This window comes from Sceloporus occidentalis, unplaced genomic scaffold (assembly GCF_023333645.1).
Source record: "Sceloporus occidentalis isolate IW3139 unplaced genomic scaffold, rSceOcc1.0.p SCAF_4, whole genome shotgun sequence".
NCBI classification, from domain to species: domain Eukaryota; kingdom Metazoa; phylum Chordata; class Lepidosauria; order Squamata; family Phrynosomatidae; genus Sceloporus; species Sceloporus occidentalis.
The window spans coordinates 78,681,166-78,694,785 of NW_028316984.1; the positions used below are offsets into that span (position 1 = coordinate 78,681,166).

The window sequence follows — 13,620 nt, forward strand, 5'->3', positions numbered from 1 at the left end:
TTGTTCCCAGAAACAAACTGGAAATCTGTGGGGCTGTTGCAACAAGGGAGTAGTGTGCTCACTGTAGACAACCTTTAACAATCTGGTTGCAGGTCTTTTCAAAGGCAGCCCCAAACAGAGTATGTTGTAATAATATAACATGATGCACTAAACATACACCATGACCCATGAAGGGAGTTTGTCTTATTTTCTACAGTTGGCATTGTAAGAGAAGGTGTGTCATATTGCATGGCTTTGGGGCAAAGTGTGCACACACCCCAAGGTCCTCTCTTTATGACTGATTCTTTTGTAATCCTCCTATTGGATATAAACTGCGGTATCACCATTAAGGTGGCCATGGGTATGAATCTGCAAGAACTAAGGAAAGTAGTGGAGGATAGGGAGTCTTGGAGATGTCTCAGCCACAGGACAGCCATGAGTTAGCTCACATTGCACTAAAATAGGCTAGCTCAATTGCAGGTCCAAAAGCCTTGATGCTGGCGAAACGTCAGGTAGAAACTCTTGTAGAACATGGCCCCATAGTCCGAAAACCCCACAAAAAACAAAAGAGATAGTTCAGTAAGAAATGCAGTCTTTACTCTTTTCTGTTTTTCAGCTGCAATACTCAGTAACTAGGTTCCTTTGTCACTCAGCCACAGACATTCATCAGGTGTGTTCTACAAATAAAGACTCCCTTCTTCACAAGCTTTTCACCAGAGGGCTGAACACTTGGCAATATGTGTAGCCAGGATCTACCCAAGTGACTAACCAGGTGGAAGCAATCCTCCAGGGGCTTTTCCTTGCTCTGCAGTACCCAAAAATGATTTCTAAGGAGTTTGGAGAGTATTTCCATCACATTTGGAGCATCACTGGAACCCCTCCCCCCCCTGATCAAAATGAAATTTTGCATTTTTTTTTCAAAATCCTCCCTCAAAATGCCCCAAAATCCTCTACGGGCCTAGGAAGGCCCAAAAACATGCCCCCAAAAGGTTGGAGGACATTAGGTGAAAACATTTTTTAAATTTATTCTTAAAATTTTTTTATGGGAGAAGGTGCAGTGGATTATGTGGCCCTGCAAGGTTTCCTTCAGGGCTAATGTGGCTTGCTAATTTTCCACAGTTGCTCACTCCTACTTTAGTTTATTGTTGTATGCCTTCAAGTCATTTCTAACTTATGGTGACCCTAATACAAACCTACCATGGAGTTTTCTTACTAATGAATTTGCCATTACCTCCCTCTGAGGTTGAGAGAGAGTATGACTTGCCCAAGATCATTCGGTGTGTTTTCACGGAAAAGAGGGGATCTGAATCTTCAGAATCAAAGTCCAATGCTCAAACCACTAACTATACTGAGTTTCAAAATTTAGTCTATTGCTGTTGTTGTATGCCTTCTAGTTGTTTCTGTCTTATGGTGACCCTAAGGTGAGCCTATTATGGGGTTTTCTTGGCAAGATTTGTTTAGAGGATCTTTGCCATTATCTTTTCCTGAAGAAGCTGAAAGCATGTGATTTGCCCAAGGTCACCCAGTCTGAGTATGGAATTGAACCCTGGTTCAACACTCAAACCACAACAGTCTCACTGAATTCTGGATATCCAAGCCTGCCATCGAAATCAAATGGAAACACGTGTAAACTATCTGGATTTGTATGGCTGCACAGCTAGAGACATTAATTGCTCCGTACATGTAGCCATGCTAAAAAATATCGGTCTCAAATGCCAATAAGGTATGTTTTCAGAGCAGGGGATGAGGAATAAGGAAGAAAAAGTGGAGTAAATCATGTCCACCTCAAAATATACATTCATAGAAGAAACAGAGAAAACATTATATGTTATATTTTTCAAATCAAGTCTGACTTATGGCAATCTTATGATAGGATGGCAGGCTATCCAAGATTTATTTGAATATTTGTGACTGATTTCCTCTAAGGCTAAGAGAAAATACACTCACTGTAGTGTAGTGGTTTGCATGTTGGACTAGGACCAATCTTGGGAAATCGGAGTTCCAGTGACACTCTCTCAGCTGAAGAGGAAGGCAGTGGCAAACATCTGAATAAACCTTGCCAAGAGAACAGTATGATAGGATCACCATAAGTTGGACTCAACTGGAAGGCACATAAGAAAGGCTAAGAGAGTAAAACTTGTCCAAGGTCATCCAGTGGGTTTTCATGGCTGAGGAGGGATTTGAGCCTAGGGACTCTTTCACACTGCTCAGTTATATAACTATGATCCCACTTTAACTGCCATGACAACATCCTATGGAATCCTGGAATTTGCAGTTTAGGGAGAAATATTTAGTGCCTCTTGCCAAACTAGAAACTGGAAGCTTGAGCACCATCAATATTTCTGGAAATGGGAGAAGGAACCATTAAAAAACAAAAACCCAACCAATGGTGCTTTCCTCCTGATGTGAAATAGCAGCTTAATGTCACACAATTAAAATTATGGGTAGTTCAACTTAAGGTCTTTGGTACAGGCAGTTGTGCTTCAAAGAATCCAGGTGTGTATGCTTCATACTGGAGGAGGGGATCACTATCACTTTTAGACGCACTGCAAAAATTCAGCATATAGGCCATGAGGAGAGAGAATATGTCCAAAGCTGTAAGATCTTAGGAAAGCAGTGAAACATTATACAGTACAAATGACTGGTGTTCATACTGGCTATGGGAGAGGGGAGCTGATCCAATAGCACAGAACTTGAGTTAGTGAAAATCCCATAGCTCTACGTCTCTCCTTACATAGTACAAATATAAAGACATGTGTCCTTCTAATATTGTTATGGAATATGTTATCTTAGGGTGCATCTACATTATAAAAATAATGCAGTTTGACACCAGTTTAAGTGCTGTAGCTCCATCCTGTGGAATCTTGGGATTTGTAGTTTTACAGGGTCTTCTGGTGCCTCACAAAACTACAAATCCCAAGATTCTGTAGGATGGAGTCATGGCCTTTAAAGTGATGTCAAACTGCATTGTTTCTACAATATAGACTAGAGGCACCCCTACTTTTCATTTGCAGCAGCGAATGATGTGTAGAACTTGATCAGGGAGTTGTGTAGTGTAATGAGAACATCAGGACATGTATTGCACATTAGAAAAGGGGGAATCACTTTCTAATGAATGTCTTCAGCTTTTAGGAGGTCTGCCTAAAATCTCATGCCATGAATTTATTATACACCTGTTAGCCTGGCAGCACCAAGCAGCAACAGAGAGAGGCCCTGAAGAGTAAGAGTGACACACAGAGGCTGCAGAGGACAACTGCAGCTATTTGGTTTATATCCTGCACTTCTAGAGTGGAGCCTCACATAATATTTTAAAAGTTCTGGGGGGAAATCCCACAAGATTATATACATTTTAAAATAAGAATTATACTACTATTCTGCCATTGGGGTGGAAGGTCGCCCAAGGAGCTTGTGGCTGAAGGGGAAGAGAAGCCCCCTGGTACAGCAAAGAGTGGGTTCTCCCCATCGCTACCAAGATGGCGGCTCCCAGAGCCCTGTAGGGCACCGTCACCACAGTATCCAAAATGGCAGCCGCCAGCAGGGAGGTCCTTTTGTTATTCTAATATGTCCCTGCCTTTAGGAGCTCATGGGAGAAGCAACCCAGTTCTCAGGAGGGTCTCACCTTCTCTGCTGGGAAATAAAGGGTGTTGAGGCCTCAAGGAGACTTATTATGGGATCCCCCACTATTATGTTTGGAGGGAAAGCCATGCCCCCTCTGAAACCTCTGGAAGTATGAGCTGCCATTCTGGAGCATGTTCAAGATGCCTGCCCTTCAAGGCAGAGGAGCAAGGCCCAGGAAAAGACATGGCAACCCTCTGCCCAAGAGAAGACTATCCTTGCTTTCCTTTGCAAAGGTTCCATCTGTGGTCTGGAACCTTGATTCCAATCTAGAACCCAACTGTTGGTTGGTAACTGCTGCTAGCCCCAGTGCCAGGGGCTTCCTCAGAGTGAGAGAGTGAGGGAAGGGGAGCGGTCTAGCGGATAGCAGCGGGGGGGGGGGTCTGGCCAGTGCCAGACCCCCCCCCAAGCATCTTTGCTTCCCCCCCCCCCGCAGGGCGGAAAGACCCTCACTTCCCCCTATGCCCCCCCATCTCCTACTCTTGCCAAGAAGTCCTGAGAAGACTTGCCTCCCTCCGGATGCTCTGCTGCCTTTGGGCGAACAGAAAGATGCCATCATGTCTTTCTTCACTGGCACTCGGATGCTGGGTGCGGCGGACATTTCCCCATTTGGGGTGGGACAATCCTGGTTTCACCCAGGATTAAAATGTCCCACCCAGGTCGAGCTGCCTGTCCCGGTTTCCAGCGAAGGGAGGCTCCAATGGGGAAGATGAGGTCAGCACTAGCACCCAAAGCCGGGTCTGGATTCAGCTCTGAGGCTTGAATTCCTAGAGTCCAGCTGGTTGTTTTAAGTGCTGGCTGGATTCAAATCCCCGCTCAGCCAAGGAAGGAAGGAGGAGAGAACTGCATCTTCCAGCAGCCCCCACCCACCATCATCCTCCTGCCACTACTGGTCAGTCAGCCGGGCTCCTAAGCGCCTGCTTCCTTCCCTTCCTCCTCTTTCCTTAGCCTCCCTCCTCCCCTCCCCTTCCTTCCCTTTCCCTCTTCTCTTCCCTTCCCTTCTTCCCTTCCTTCCCTTTTCCTCTTCCCTTTCCCTCTTCCCTTTCCTTCTTCCCCCTCCCTCCTTCCATTTCCCTCTTCCCTCTTCCTCCTTCCCTTTGCCTCTTCCCTCTTCCCTTCCTTCCTTCCTTCCTTCCTTCTCTCTTCCTTTCCTTCCTTCCCTTCCCCTCTTCCCTCCCTTCTCCTTCCTTCCTTCCTTCCTTCCTTCCTTCCTTCCTTCCTTCCTTCTCTCTTCCTTTCCTTCCTTCCCTTCCCCTCTTCCCTCCCTTCCCCTTCCTTCCTTCCTTCCTTCCTTCCTTCCTTCCCTTCCTTCCTTCTCTCTTCCTTTCCTTCTTCCCCTTCCCCTCTTTCCTTCCTTCCTTCCTTCCTTCCTTCCTTCTTCCTTACTTGCTTTCTTAAATTTTTTTCTTCTATTTTTCTTCTTTTAATTATTTTTTTTATTACAGAGTACATCATGCAAATTGTACAATCCACGTTTCGTAATATGCTTTTCTCTCCTCTCCCCCCTTCCCAAAAACAGCATTAGCTTTAATTTTTTAAACATCTTTCCCAAATTTTCATTGTTACTTTTATTTAAATATTCACATCAGACCAGCAGTTCATCTAGCCCTTCTTCTCCAGCGCATATCATCTGATGCTACATGGGCATACTAGTGATCTTTGTCAGTTGTCCCTATTTTCCTAAACGTAGAGGTTTAAATGCATCTGAGGAAGTAGAGTGAAGTCTATGAAAGCTCATGCTGCCAATTTCTTTCTTTCAGTTAGTCTCATAGGTGCTACAAGATCTCTCTACATACTGATTCTACAGACTAACACAGCTATATCTTTGAATTCCTACGTTACTAGACATTGATGTTTCTGTCCGACAGTGGAACAAACTCCCTCAGAGTGTAGTGGAGTCTCCCTCCTTGGAGGTCTTCAAACGGAGGCTTTCTTTATCTCTTCTTTCTTATTTTATATCCCTTTATCTCTTCTGCTTCCCTGATCATATTTGCAAATGATTCCATTGCTAATATAAATAATACAGGGAAAAGTGGGCAACCCTTACTCCACTTTTAATTCTAAATTTTCTTGATTTCTCTCCATTTACCATAATTTGGGCCTCTGTATCATTATATAGTTCCATGATGGTTTCAATAAACCTTTCTCCTAATCCAAAATCCCTGCAAATTTTATAAAGATAGTCATGATTTATAGAATCAAATGCTTTGTAAACATCTAGTTTTATCAAAGCTAATTTATTTTTATGTTGTTTAGCATGATGTAATATAGTGAATATATTCCTTATTGGTTCCTGAATATACCTCCCTTTCACAAATCCATATTATTTTTCTTTAATTAAAGTAGGTAAGTATTCTTCTAATCTATTAGCTAAAATTTTCATTAAAAATTTATAGTCTTGATTGCTTAATGTGATGGGACGATAAGATTCAGGGCTGACCGGATCTTTATTGGGTTTAAGTATTAATATAATTTCAGATCATTTTCATGTTCCTGGGATTATTTTATTATCCAATATTTCATTATAAAATTTAGTCATATGCTCACTCAATTCATTTTTAAAAGTTTTATAAAATATAGATGTGAATCCATCTGGGCCAGGAGATTTAATCCTTTTTAAATCTTGTATTACTCTTTCTTCCTCTTGTTTAGTTATTGGGGAATTTATATAATTTCTCTGTATTTCAGTTAATTTGATTTTTATATTTGTTTTCTGATCCTCCACTTTCTTCTCTCCATACAATCTTTCATGAAATTTAACTAAAACGTCTCTTATTCTCTCACCGTCAGTTATTATTTCACCTTTGTCCCCTTTTATTTTACAAATCACTTTCCCCCCTCTTTTTTTAAAAAGAAATTTGGCCCAACTCTTCATACTTCTAGTATCCTATGCCTTAAATTCATTCCTAATATACACCTGGTTTCTTAATATAGTCGTTTGGTCCAGGTCTTTAATTTCTTCTCTTTTTTTATCCCTCTGTTCTTTTATAGATATACTCTTATATTTATTATATATTTTTTGTAACACTTCCACTTCTTCTATCAATTTCTTTCTATATAATTTTTTCTTTTTTTAAATTCGTATTTCCATGCTTAGGCATTTTCCCTCTTACCACTGCTTTAAACACATTCCTTAATATATGTTGTGGAATATTTCCCCTATCGTTTAAATCAAAATAATTTTTAATTTCCTCACGAATTTGTTGTTTATTTTCCTCCTCCAAAATATCTTAATATTTGTTCCTTCAATCTTTATATATAATGACATATGGTCTGCAAGCCAGACACCTCCTGCATTAATTTCTTTTATTTTCAAACTATTGTCTTTTTTAACTAAAAAATAATCTATACGACTAAATATTTTGTGTCTAGCTGAGTAAAATGATGGTTTCATAACCATCAATAATATTCCATTTCTCCAAATTAATTTTAAGATTTTCATTTTTATTCTTTTTCTTTCCTATTGTTCCCCTTATATTCCCCTTTATATTATATTTAACATGTCCAGATTAAAGTCCCCTCCCAGAAATAGATCCCCTTCATAAAAGTCCTCTAATAATGTTAACACCCTATTTATAAATTCGACTTGTTTTTTATTTGGGGCATAAATGCAAGCAAATGTAACTTTGTCAGATTTCCTTCTTTATGGAGATGCGTTCTTCACTTATTCCCCTCCCTCCTCCTTATTTTAACCTTTATTACTCTGGCCTATTTTTACTTTTCCTATTACGCTATCACAGCTAATGCATTATATAGTCTTTCTTACAACTTTCACAGAAAACACCACATTGTATTTCCCTTCTTTTATGCTTCTCAACTGTGAATCACATTTCCTCTCTTCCTTTTCCTTCTGATGTCCTTTATCTGCCTGGCCAGCATAACTCTGGAGTTTAACAGACAAGGGAAATTGGAAGTATAATCCAATGGCAATCTGAATGCAATCATGGGGTTTAATGTTATTGTGTTATAGACCACCACACACAAATTCAGGCAATGGGAAGTCAGTCCGAACGCAATCATGGGGTTTCGTGTTATTGCGTGATAGACCGCCACACGCAAATTGGGGCAATGGCATGCTATTATCGGGCAATGGGGAGCCAGTTAGAACGCAATGCGTATTCATGTAATTGCACTAAACTAGCGACTTTAAGTGAATGCATTCTGGCCCCACTTTCTTTTCATTCGAATTTAAGAGAAATTCCTCCCGTTTGATAAACTCTGTTTTCTTCTTCTTCATTCTCCTCTCCGCTTTGACTTTTCTCTCCAAGTCCCAGCTGTATCAACATTCGCTGACCCTCCTCCATAATAGTTGCCTTCAGAAGCCCCAGGTGTATTTAATTCCTTCTTCTTTAACACATCTTGTTATATCTTGGAACAAGATTCTTTGTTTAATAGTCTCTGATGCCAAAATCTTGGTAAATCTGAATTTTTTGTCCATTATATTCCAGATTTTGTATTGATCTCAGTTTTTTGAAGACCAAATCTTTTATATTTTCTCTTCCAAAAGCTATAATTATGTCCTTTCTCCTGCTTCCTTTTGCTCCAATACTCCAATGGGCTCTTTCTAGATCATCTGGAGAAACTTTTAAATCATAGCTTTCCCACCATGTTGTCAATACAGTGATTAAATCAGTAGATTTAACTTGTTCTGGAAACTTCCTTATTTTTAAATTTCTCCTTCTTTGTCTATTCTCAGCATCAATGAATCTATTATCGTTCCTCAGCGTCTCTATCTGTTGTCCATTATTTTCAGCTTTCTCTTTAGCTTCTTCAGCTCTCTTTTTTATGCCACTTATCTACTCTGTAAGAGCATGAATTGTACTCTCAATGCTTTGGAAAGCACCCTTCTTTCCCTCTTTCACTCCTTCCTTTTGTTCATTCCTTCTTTTCCTCTTTCTTTCTTTCCTTCTTCCCTCCTTTCCTTTATCATTCCTCCCCTCCCCTCCTTCCTTCTTTCTTTCCCTTTGTCTTCTATATTTCCTTCCCTCCCTCTTCCCTGCCTTCGTCTCTCCCTCCCTCCCTTCCTCCTTCCCTTCTTTCCCTCTTTCTTTTCCTTCTTCCTCTCTCCCTCCTTCTTTATCTCTTTCTTTCTTTCTCTCCATTCCTTCCTCCTTTCCTCTTCCTTCCTTCCTTCCTTCCCTCTTTCTTTTCCTTCTTCTTCCCTCCTTCTTCCTCCCTCCCTCCTTCTTTCTTTCTCTCCTTCCTCCTTTCCTCTTCTCTTTCTTTCTTTCTTTCTTTCTTTCTTTCTTTCTTTCTTTCTTTCCTCTTCCTTTTTTCGTGCCTTCCCTCTTTCCTTCCTCCTTTCCTCTTCCTTTCTCCTCCTCCTTCCCTTCTTCCCTCCCTTCCCTCCTTGCCCTTCCCTCCTTCCTTTCTCTCCTTCCCCTTCCCTCCTTCCTTTCTCTCCTTCCCCTTCCCTCCTTCCCTTCCCTCCTTCCTCTTCCTTTCCCTCCTTCCTCTTCCTTTCCCTCCTTCCCCTTCCTTCCCCTCCCCTCCCCTTCCTTTCCCTTCCCTTCCCTCCTTCCCCTTCCTCCCTCCCCATGAAATGGAGCATAAAGCCGCCCATGATACCACCAGCCCTTCCCCAAGTGGCGGCTGTGGCAAGGAGGAGAGTGGCGCTGTTTAACCCACCAGCTGTTCCCCAAGCGGCGTCTGCATCATGGAAGAGGTGAGGAGCCCAGTGTAACTTAGAAGCTTCCTTAGAGTATTTTTTGCATTTTCCCTGAAGATGAGCCCAGTTTAGCTTAGGAAGCTTAGTGCATTTTTTGCATTTTCTCTGGTGAAGAGCCCAGTGTAGCTTAGGAAGCTTACTAAGTGTATTTTTTTTTATTTTCCCTGGTGAAGAGCCCAGTGTAGCTTAGGAAGCTTACTAAGTGTATTTTTTGCATTTTCCCTGGTGAAGAGCCCAGTGTAGCTTAGGAAGCTTACTAAGTGTATTTTTTGCATTTTCCCTGGTGAAGAGCCCAGTGTAGCTTAGGAAGCTTACTAAGTGTATTTTTTGCATTTTCCCTGGTGAAGAGCCCAGTGTAGCTTAGGAAGCTTACTAAGTGTATTTTTTTTTATTTTCCCTGGTGAAGAGCCCAGTGTAGCTTAGGAAGCTTACTAAGTGTATTTTTTGCATTTTCCCTGGTGAAGAGCCCAGTGTAGCTTAGGAAGCTTACTAAGTGTATTTTTTGCATTTTCCCTGGTGAAGAGCCCAGTGTAGCTTAGGAAGCTTACTAAGTGTATTTTTTGCACCTAATGGGAACATCCCTGGCTAGCTTTCAAGATCAGATAGGATCTGGTGCCTTTAGTGTATTTAGGCCTTTTCTTAGACAGCTGTCAATGGACTTTATTACACTGGGAAATCGGGGGGGGGGGGGAGATCGGGGGTTTAAACAGTGATTATCCTATGAAAATCACATAATTGTGATTAAGATTTTCACATAATGTCGCAATTAAAGCATCATTATCTGAGGAACAACCAGGGAATAACCAGCAACAAATCATTCAGAGGAAATCCTGTGAATGATTTATTGCTGGTTATTCCCTCAAAAATACTTTAATCTTGATATGTGTGAAAATCTTAATCATGAGTGCACAATTTTCACAGGATAATCACTGTTTAAACCCCCAATTTTCCCACAATTCCCCCCTCCCTGTGTGATAACGTGTAGATGTGAATTTCCCCACTCAGAGCTTTCTCTGCTCACTCTAAATTGGATTTATGCTGGCATAAGTTAGTGCTGGCATTTTACATGAACCTGGCATGATGTCCTCAGGTTGGTGATGTGATCTCTGACTAGTTGGAATAATGTAGTTGGGGAGAAATTTATTTGTTGATTTTTTAAATGGCAATGAAATAACTGTCACTTAGGCAGCAAATAGCAATTGAACAAGCATGAAAAAGGATAGTGAGTGGGAAGATTTGGGGCTGCACTTCCCTCTGAAAAAACTCTACTTTGAGAATAAAAATGTAGCATTTAGGTACAGGTTTCTTTATATTTAAGGATGCCAATCTTTGTTATTAACACAGGCACTGTTATTGGTGTGCAACTGCCATCCGCCTTATCCAGAATACCCAATGGAGAGGGTGCTGGGAGCTGAAATCCAAAAAACTATTGGATAGCCACGATAGCTCACTCCTAGCACAGGGGAAAGAAAGATAGACATCTTCACTCTAAAAAACTGAGATTAATTTATTCTGCTCTGTTATCTTCCTAGAATGACTTGGATGATAAAAGTATTTCCAAAGTTGCTATTAATCGGGACATAGTATTTGTGTTGCACAGTGGACATCATTCAGCCATAATTTCTGTCTCAGGCAAATGTGCTTGTTTAGTATAGTAGTGTGCATGTATTCTTTCTCTGGCAAATTATACAGCCAGTGCCTGGCAGCCTCATCCTCCTGAGCCATGTGTGTGACTCTTGCTTTCCCTTCCAGCTGCCCCACAGTCCAGCCTGATGGGCAAATGCCGTCGTCCTCGGACAGCCTTCACCAGCCAGCAACTTCTTGAGTTGGAGAACCAGTTCAAGATCAACAAGTACTTATCCCGGCCCAAACGCTTTGAGGTGGCCACGTCACTGATGCTTACTGAGACACAGGTACAGCCCCATGGAGAATGACATCGAGAATGACCTACAGAAATATCAAGAGAGGCAGCTGAAGCTGCTGTGAGCTTTCAATAAACCATGCATGTGGTCATTTAAATGAACTGAAGGCCTGTAGCTGTCATTTATTCTCTGATGAAAATGACAAGCACTCTTGCAGAGAACTGTAATGAGCTAAAATGAGAAGGTAGCTCCTCTGCTGTGGTTTTTGTTACAGAATTGGGGTAGCGTTGGTTCAAGTGGGAATGATGGATGGGCAGCTATGGAAAGCACACAGGAAATAAGAAAATCTGGTGCAGATTTGGAATTGAAAATAATCGATTATCTAAAAATTCAGAATTCTCCAGTCACCATGGCCACTGACTATGTAGGCTAAGAGGTTATGGAAAATCAACCTTTTGTGGAAAGATATTTGCTTTCATTGTTCACATTACCTTGTTGGAATCTGTCAGGGTTCCCAATACAAGCAGCGGTGTCATCAGAACCAAAAGTAGACAGAATTGTAGATGTGACTCTTATTTTATTTATTTATTTATTTATGTTGGTTAGGAGCAGCAGAAGCAGCAACAGCAGCAGCTTCTATTACTATTACCTCTGCTACTAGTGCTGCTACTGCTTCCCTTCATCAATCTTGCTGTTCTTGAATGAAACATGATGGGTCAGTTAACACAAACAGGCCATAGCAGGCCCAGTGGGATTGGTAATATGGCCTGGAGGGAAGTCCAGAGATCTTAGTGTTACAGGCCTGGAGGCTGACATTTGGCCCATGAACTGGAGCCTTACTGCATTTGATCTAGAGCGCTGGTTCCCAACATTTGACCTTTCCCATGTTTTGGACGTCAACTCCCATAAATCCTGAGTGTTAGCCAAATTGACTGGGGTTTCTGAGATCTGAAGTCCAAAAAGAAAAAAGAAAAAAAAGAAGAAGTAGAAGAAAAGGAAAGGAGGATCAGAGATTAAAAACCACTGATCTAGAGGAGTAGTTCCCAAACACTGGTGCCCCAGGTGTTTGGGACATCAGGTCCCAGAATTCCTAACCATTGTCCACACTGGCTGGGATTTCTGGGAGCTGAAGTCCAAGACATGTGGAGGACCAAAGTCTGAGAACCCCTGATCTAGAGGTTATATGTCAGAAGATCCAGTCTCCTCATAATATGAAAGAGTTCCTGTCACCATCTGTTGGTTCATCTCTCACAGGTGAAGATCTGGTTTCAGAACCGTAGGATGAAGTGGAAGCGCAGTCGGAAGGCCAAGGAGCAGGTGATGGGAGCTGAGGTTGAGAAACAGAGAGGGGCCAGCAAGGCCTCAGAGAAACTGCTGTCTGGAGAAATACGAGGGCAGGAGAATGAAGACGGGAACACTGGTGAGGAATGTACAAGGCACAGAGCCAGCACACACTTCCTGCACCACAAAGCAGAGACTTTCAGCTACAGCCCTGATTCCTCAGAGTCAGAAGAGGAAGAAGAAATGCAGAGCTCCAGTCACAGGGAGCTGAACCTGCTGTTATGAGGGAGCCACAGGCCTCAAAAGCAGAGCAACAAGAGCATCTAAAAACCAGCTCCAGCCAATCAAAAAGTGGTTTTCTGTTCTTGTTCTGCTAAGAGACATTTTAAAAGACTTTTCCTGGGCTGGTGCCCTGGTAAAACTGTGCCACTTAATTTATGTGTGTTTGAATATATTTATCTTGTAATTGTTCTGTTAGTGTATTGAGTGGAAACCCACTTTGGCATTCGCCTCAATTTGGTATAAAGAGATGTACTTCAGAAGGCTGAGATTTGCTTTGCTAACAAATAGCCTACAGGCATTTTTTTTCATGAAAGTAACTGACTGATTCTCAATGAAATAGCATCAGAAACCATACACCCTGCAATGTGATACCAGTTCTCTAGCCCTTCAGCTATTACTGCTGAAGACCAACAGGAACTTCTAGGTTACTGTTTATGGTGCTGATTGGTAAGAACCAGAGGAAGTCTAATCCCTTTTGTTAACTTATGTCTAAAAGATAGAAGAGGAACAGGTGAAGTCATAGCTGGTGGAAAGTTACTCCAGAAAAACAGACTGGGTATAGAATGGCTATGATGAGTAGTCCAGATGCAGCTGTGATGTGTTTGCAAGAAATATTGCAGCATGCAAGGTGGCAATAGTACTCTGGGCAACAGGCATTATAAGATCATTATTATCGGCTGCTATAACATGAATGGGTTAAACACTATGTACCCAGCTGCCTGTATGGTGTTGCTAGGAAGACATCCAGGATGAAGCAAATGGCAGTGTTGTGCCTACATACTATAGAGCAAATCACCACAGTTGAGTTTACCCCTTCTCCTCCTCTTCTCCTTTCATCCCACTTTTCCTCAGTTGCTTACTAAAATAAAATCAGATCTAGCTAAAAAAATTGACCTCATACAAAGATTAAAAATATAAACTATCAATAGAATT

The 13,620-nt window shown here is 41.6% G+C and overlaps 1 protein-coding gene across 2 annotated transcripts; it reads left to right on the top strand.

Annotated features, from left to right (window-relative positions):
* Nucleotides 1-9,087: 9,087 nt before the first annotated feature.
* LOC149314046 (homeobox protein Hox-B6-like) lies at nt 9,088-13,374 on the top strand. Of its 2 annotated transcripts, XM_089520407.1 has the most exons (3): nt 9,088-9,259; nt 11,015-11,175; nt 12,379-13,374. In XM_089520407.1, exons 2-3 carry the CDS (start codon nt 11,035-11,037, stop codon nt 12,688-12,690), a joined length of 453 nt encoding a protein of 150 aa, XP_089376533.1. In that variant the 5' UTR covers nt 9,088-9,259; nt 11,015-11,034; the 3' UTR covers nt 12,691-13,374. The 2 variants fall into 2 exon arrangements, with proteins under 2 accessions (XP_089376533.1, XP_089376535.1); XM_089520409.1 differs by lacking the exon at nt 9,088-9,259 and having other exon boundaries at nt 10,735-11,175.
* The last annotated feature ends 246 nt before the right edge of the window (nt 13,375-13,620 follow it).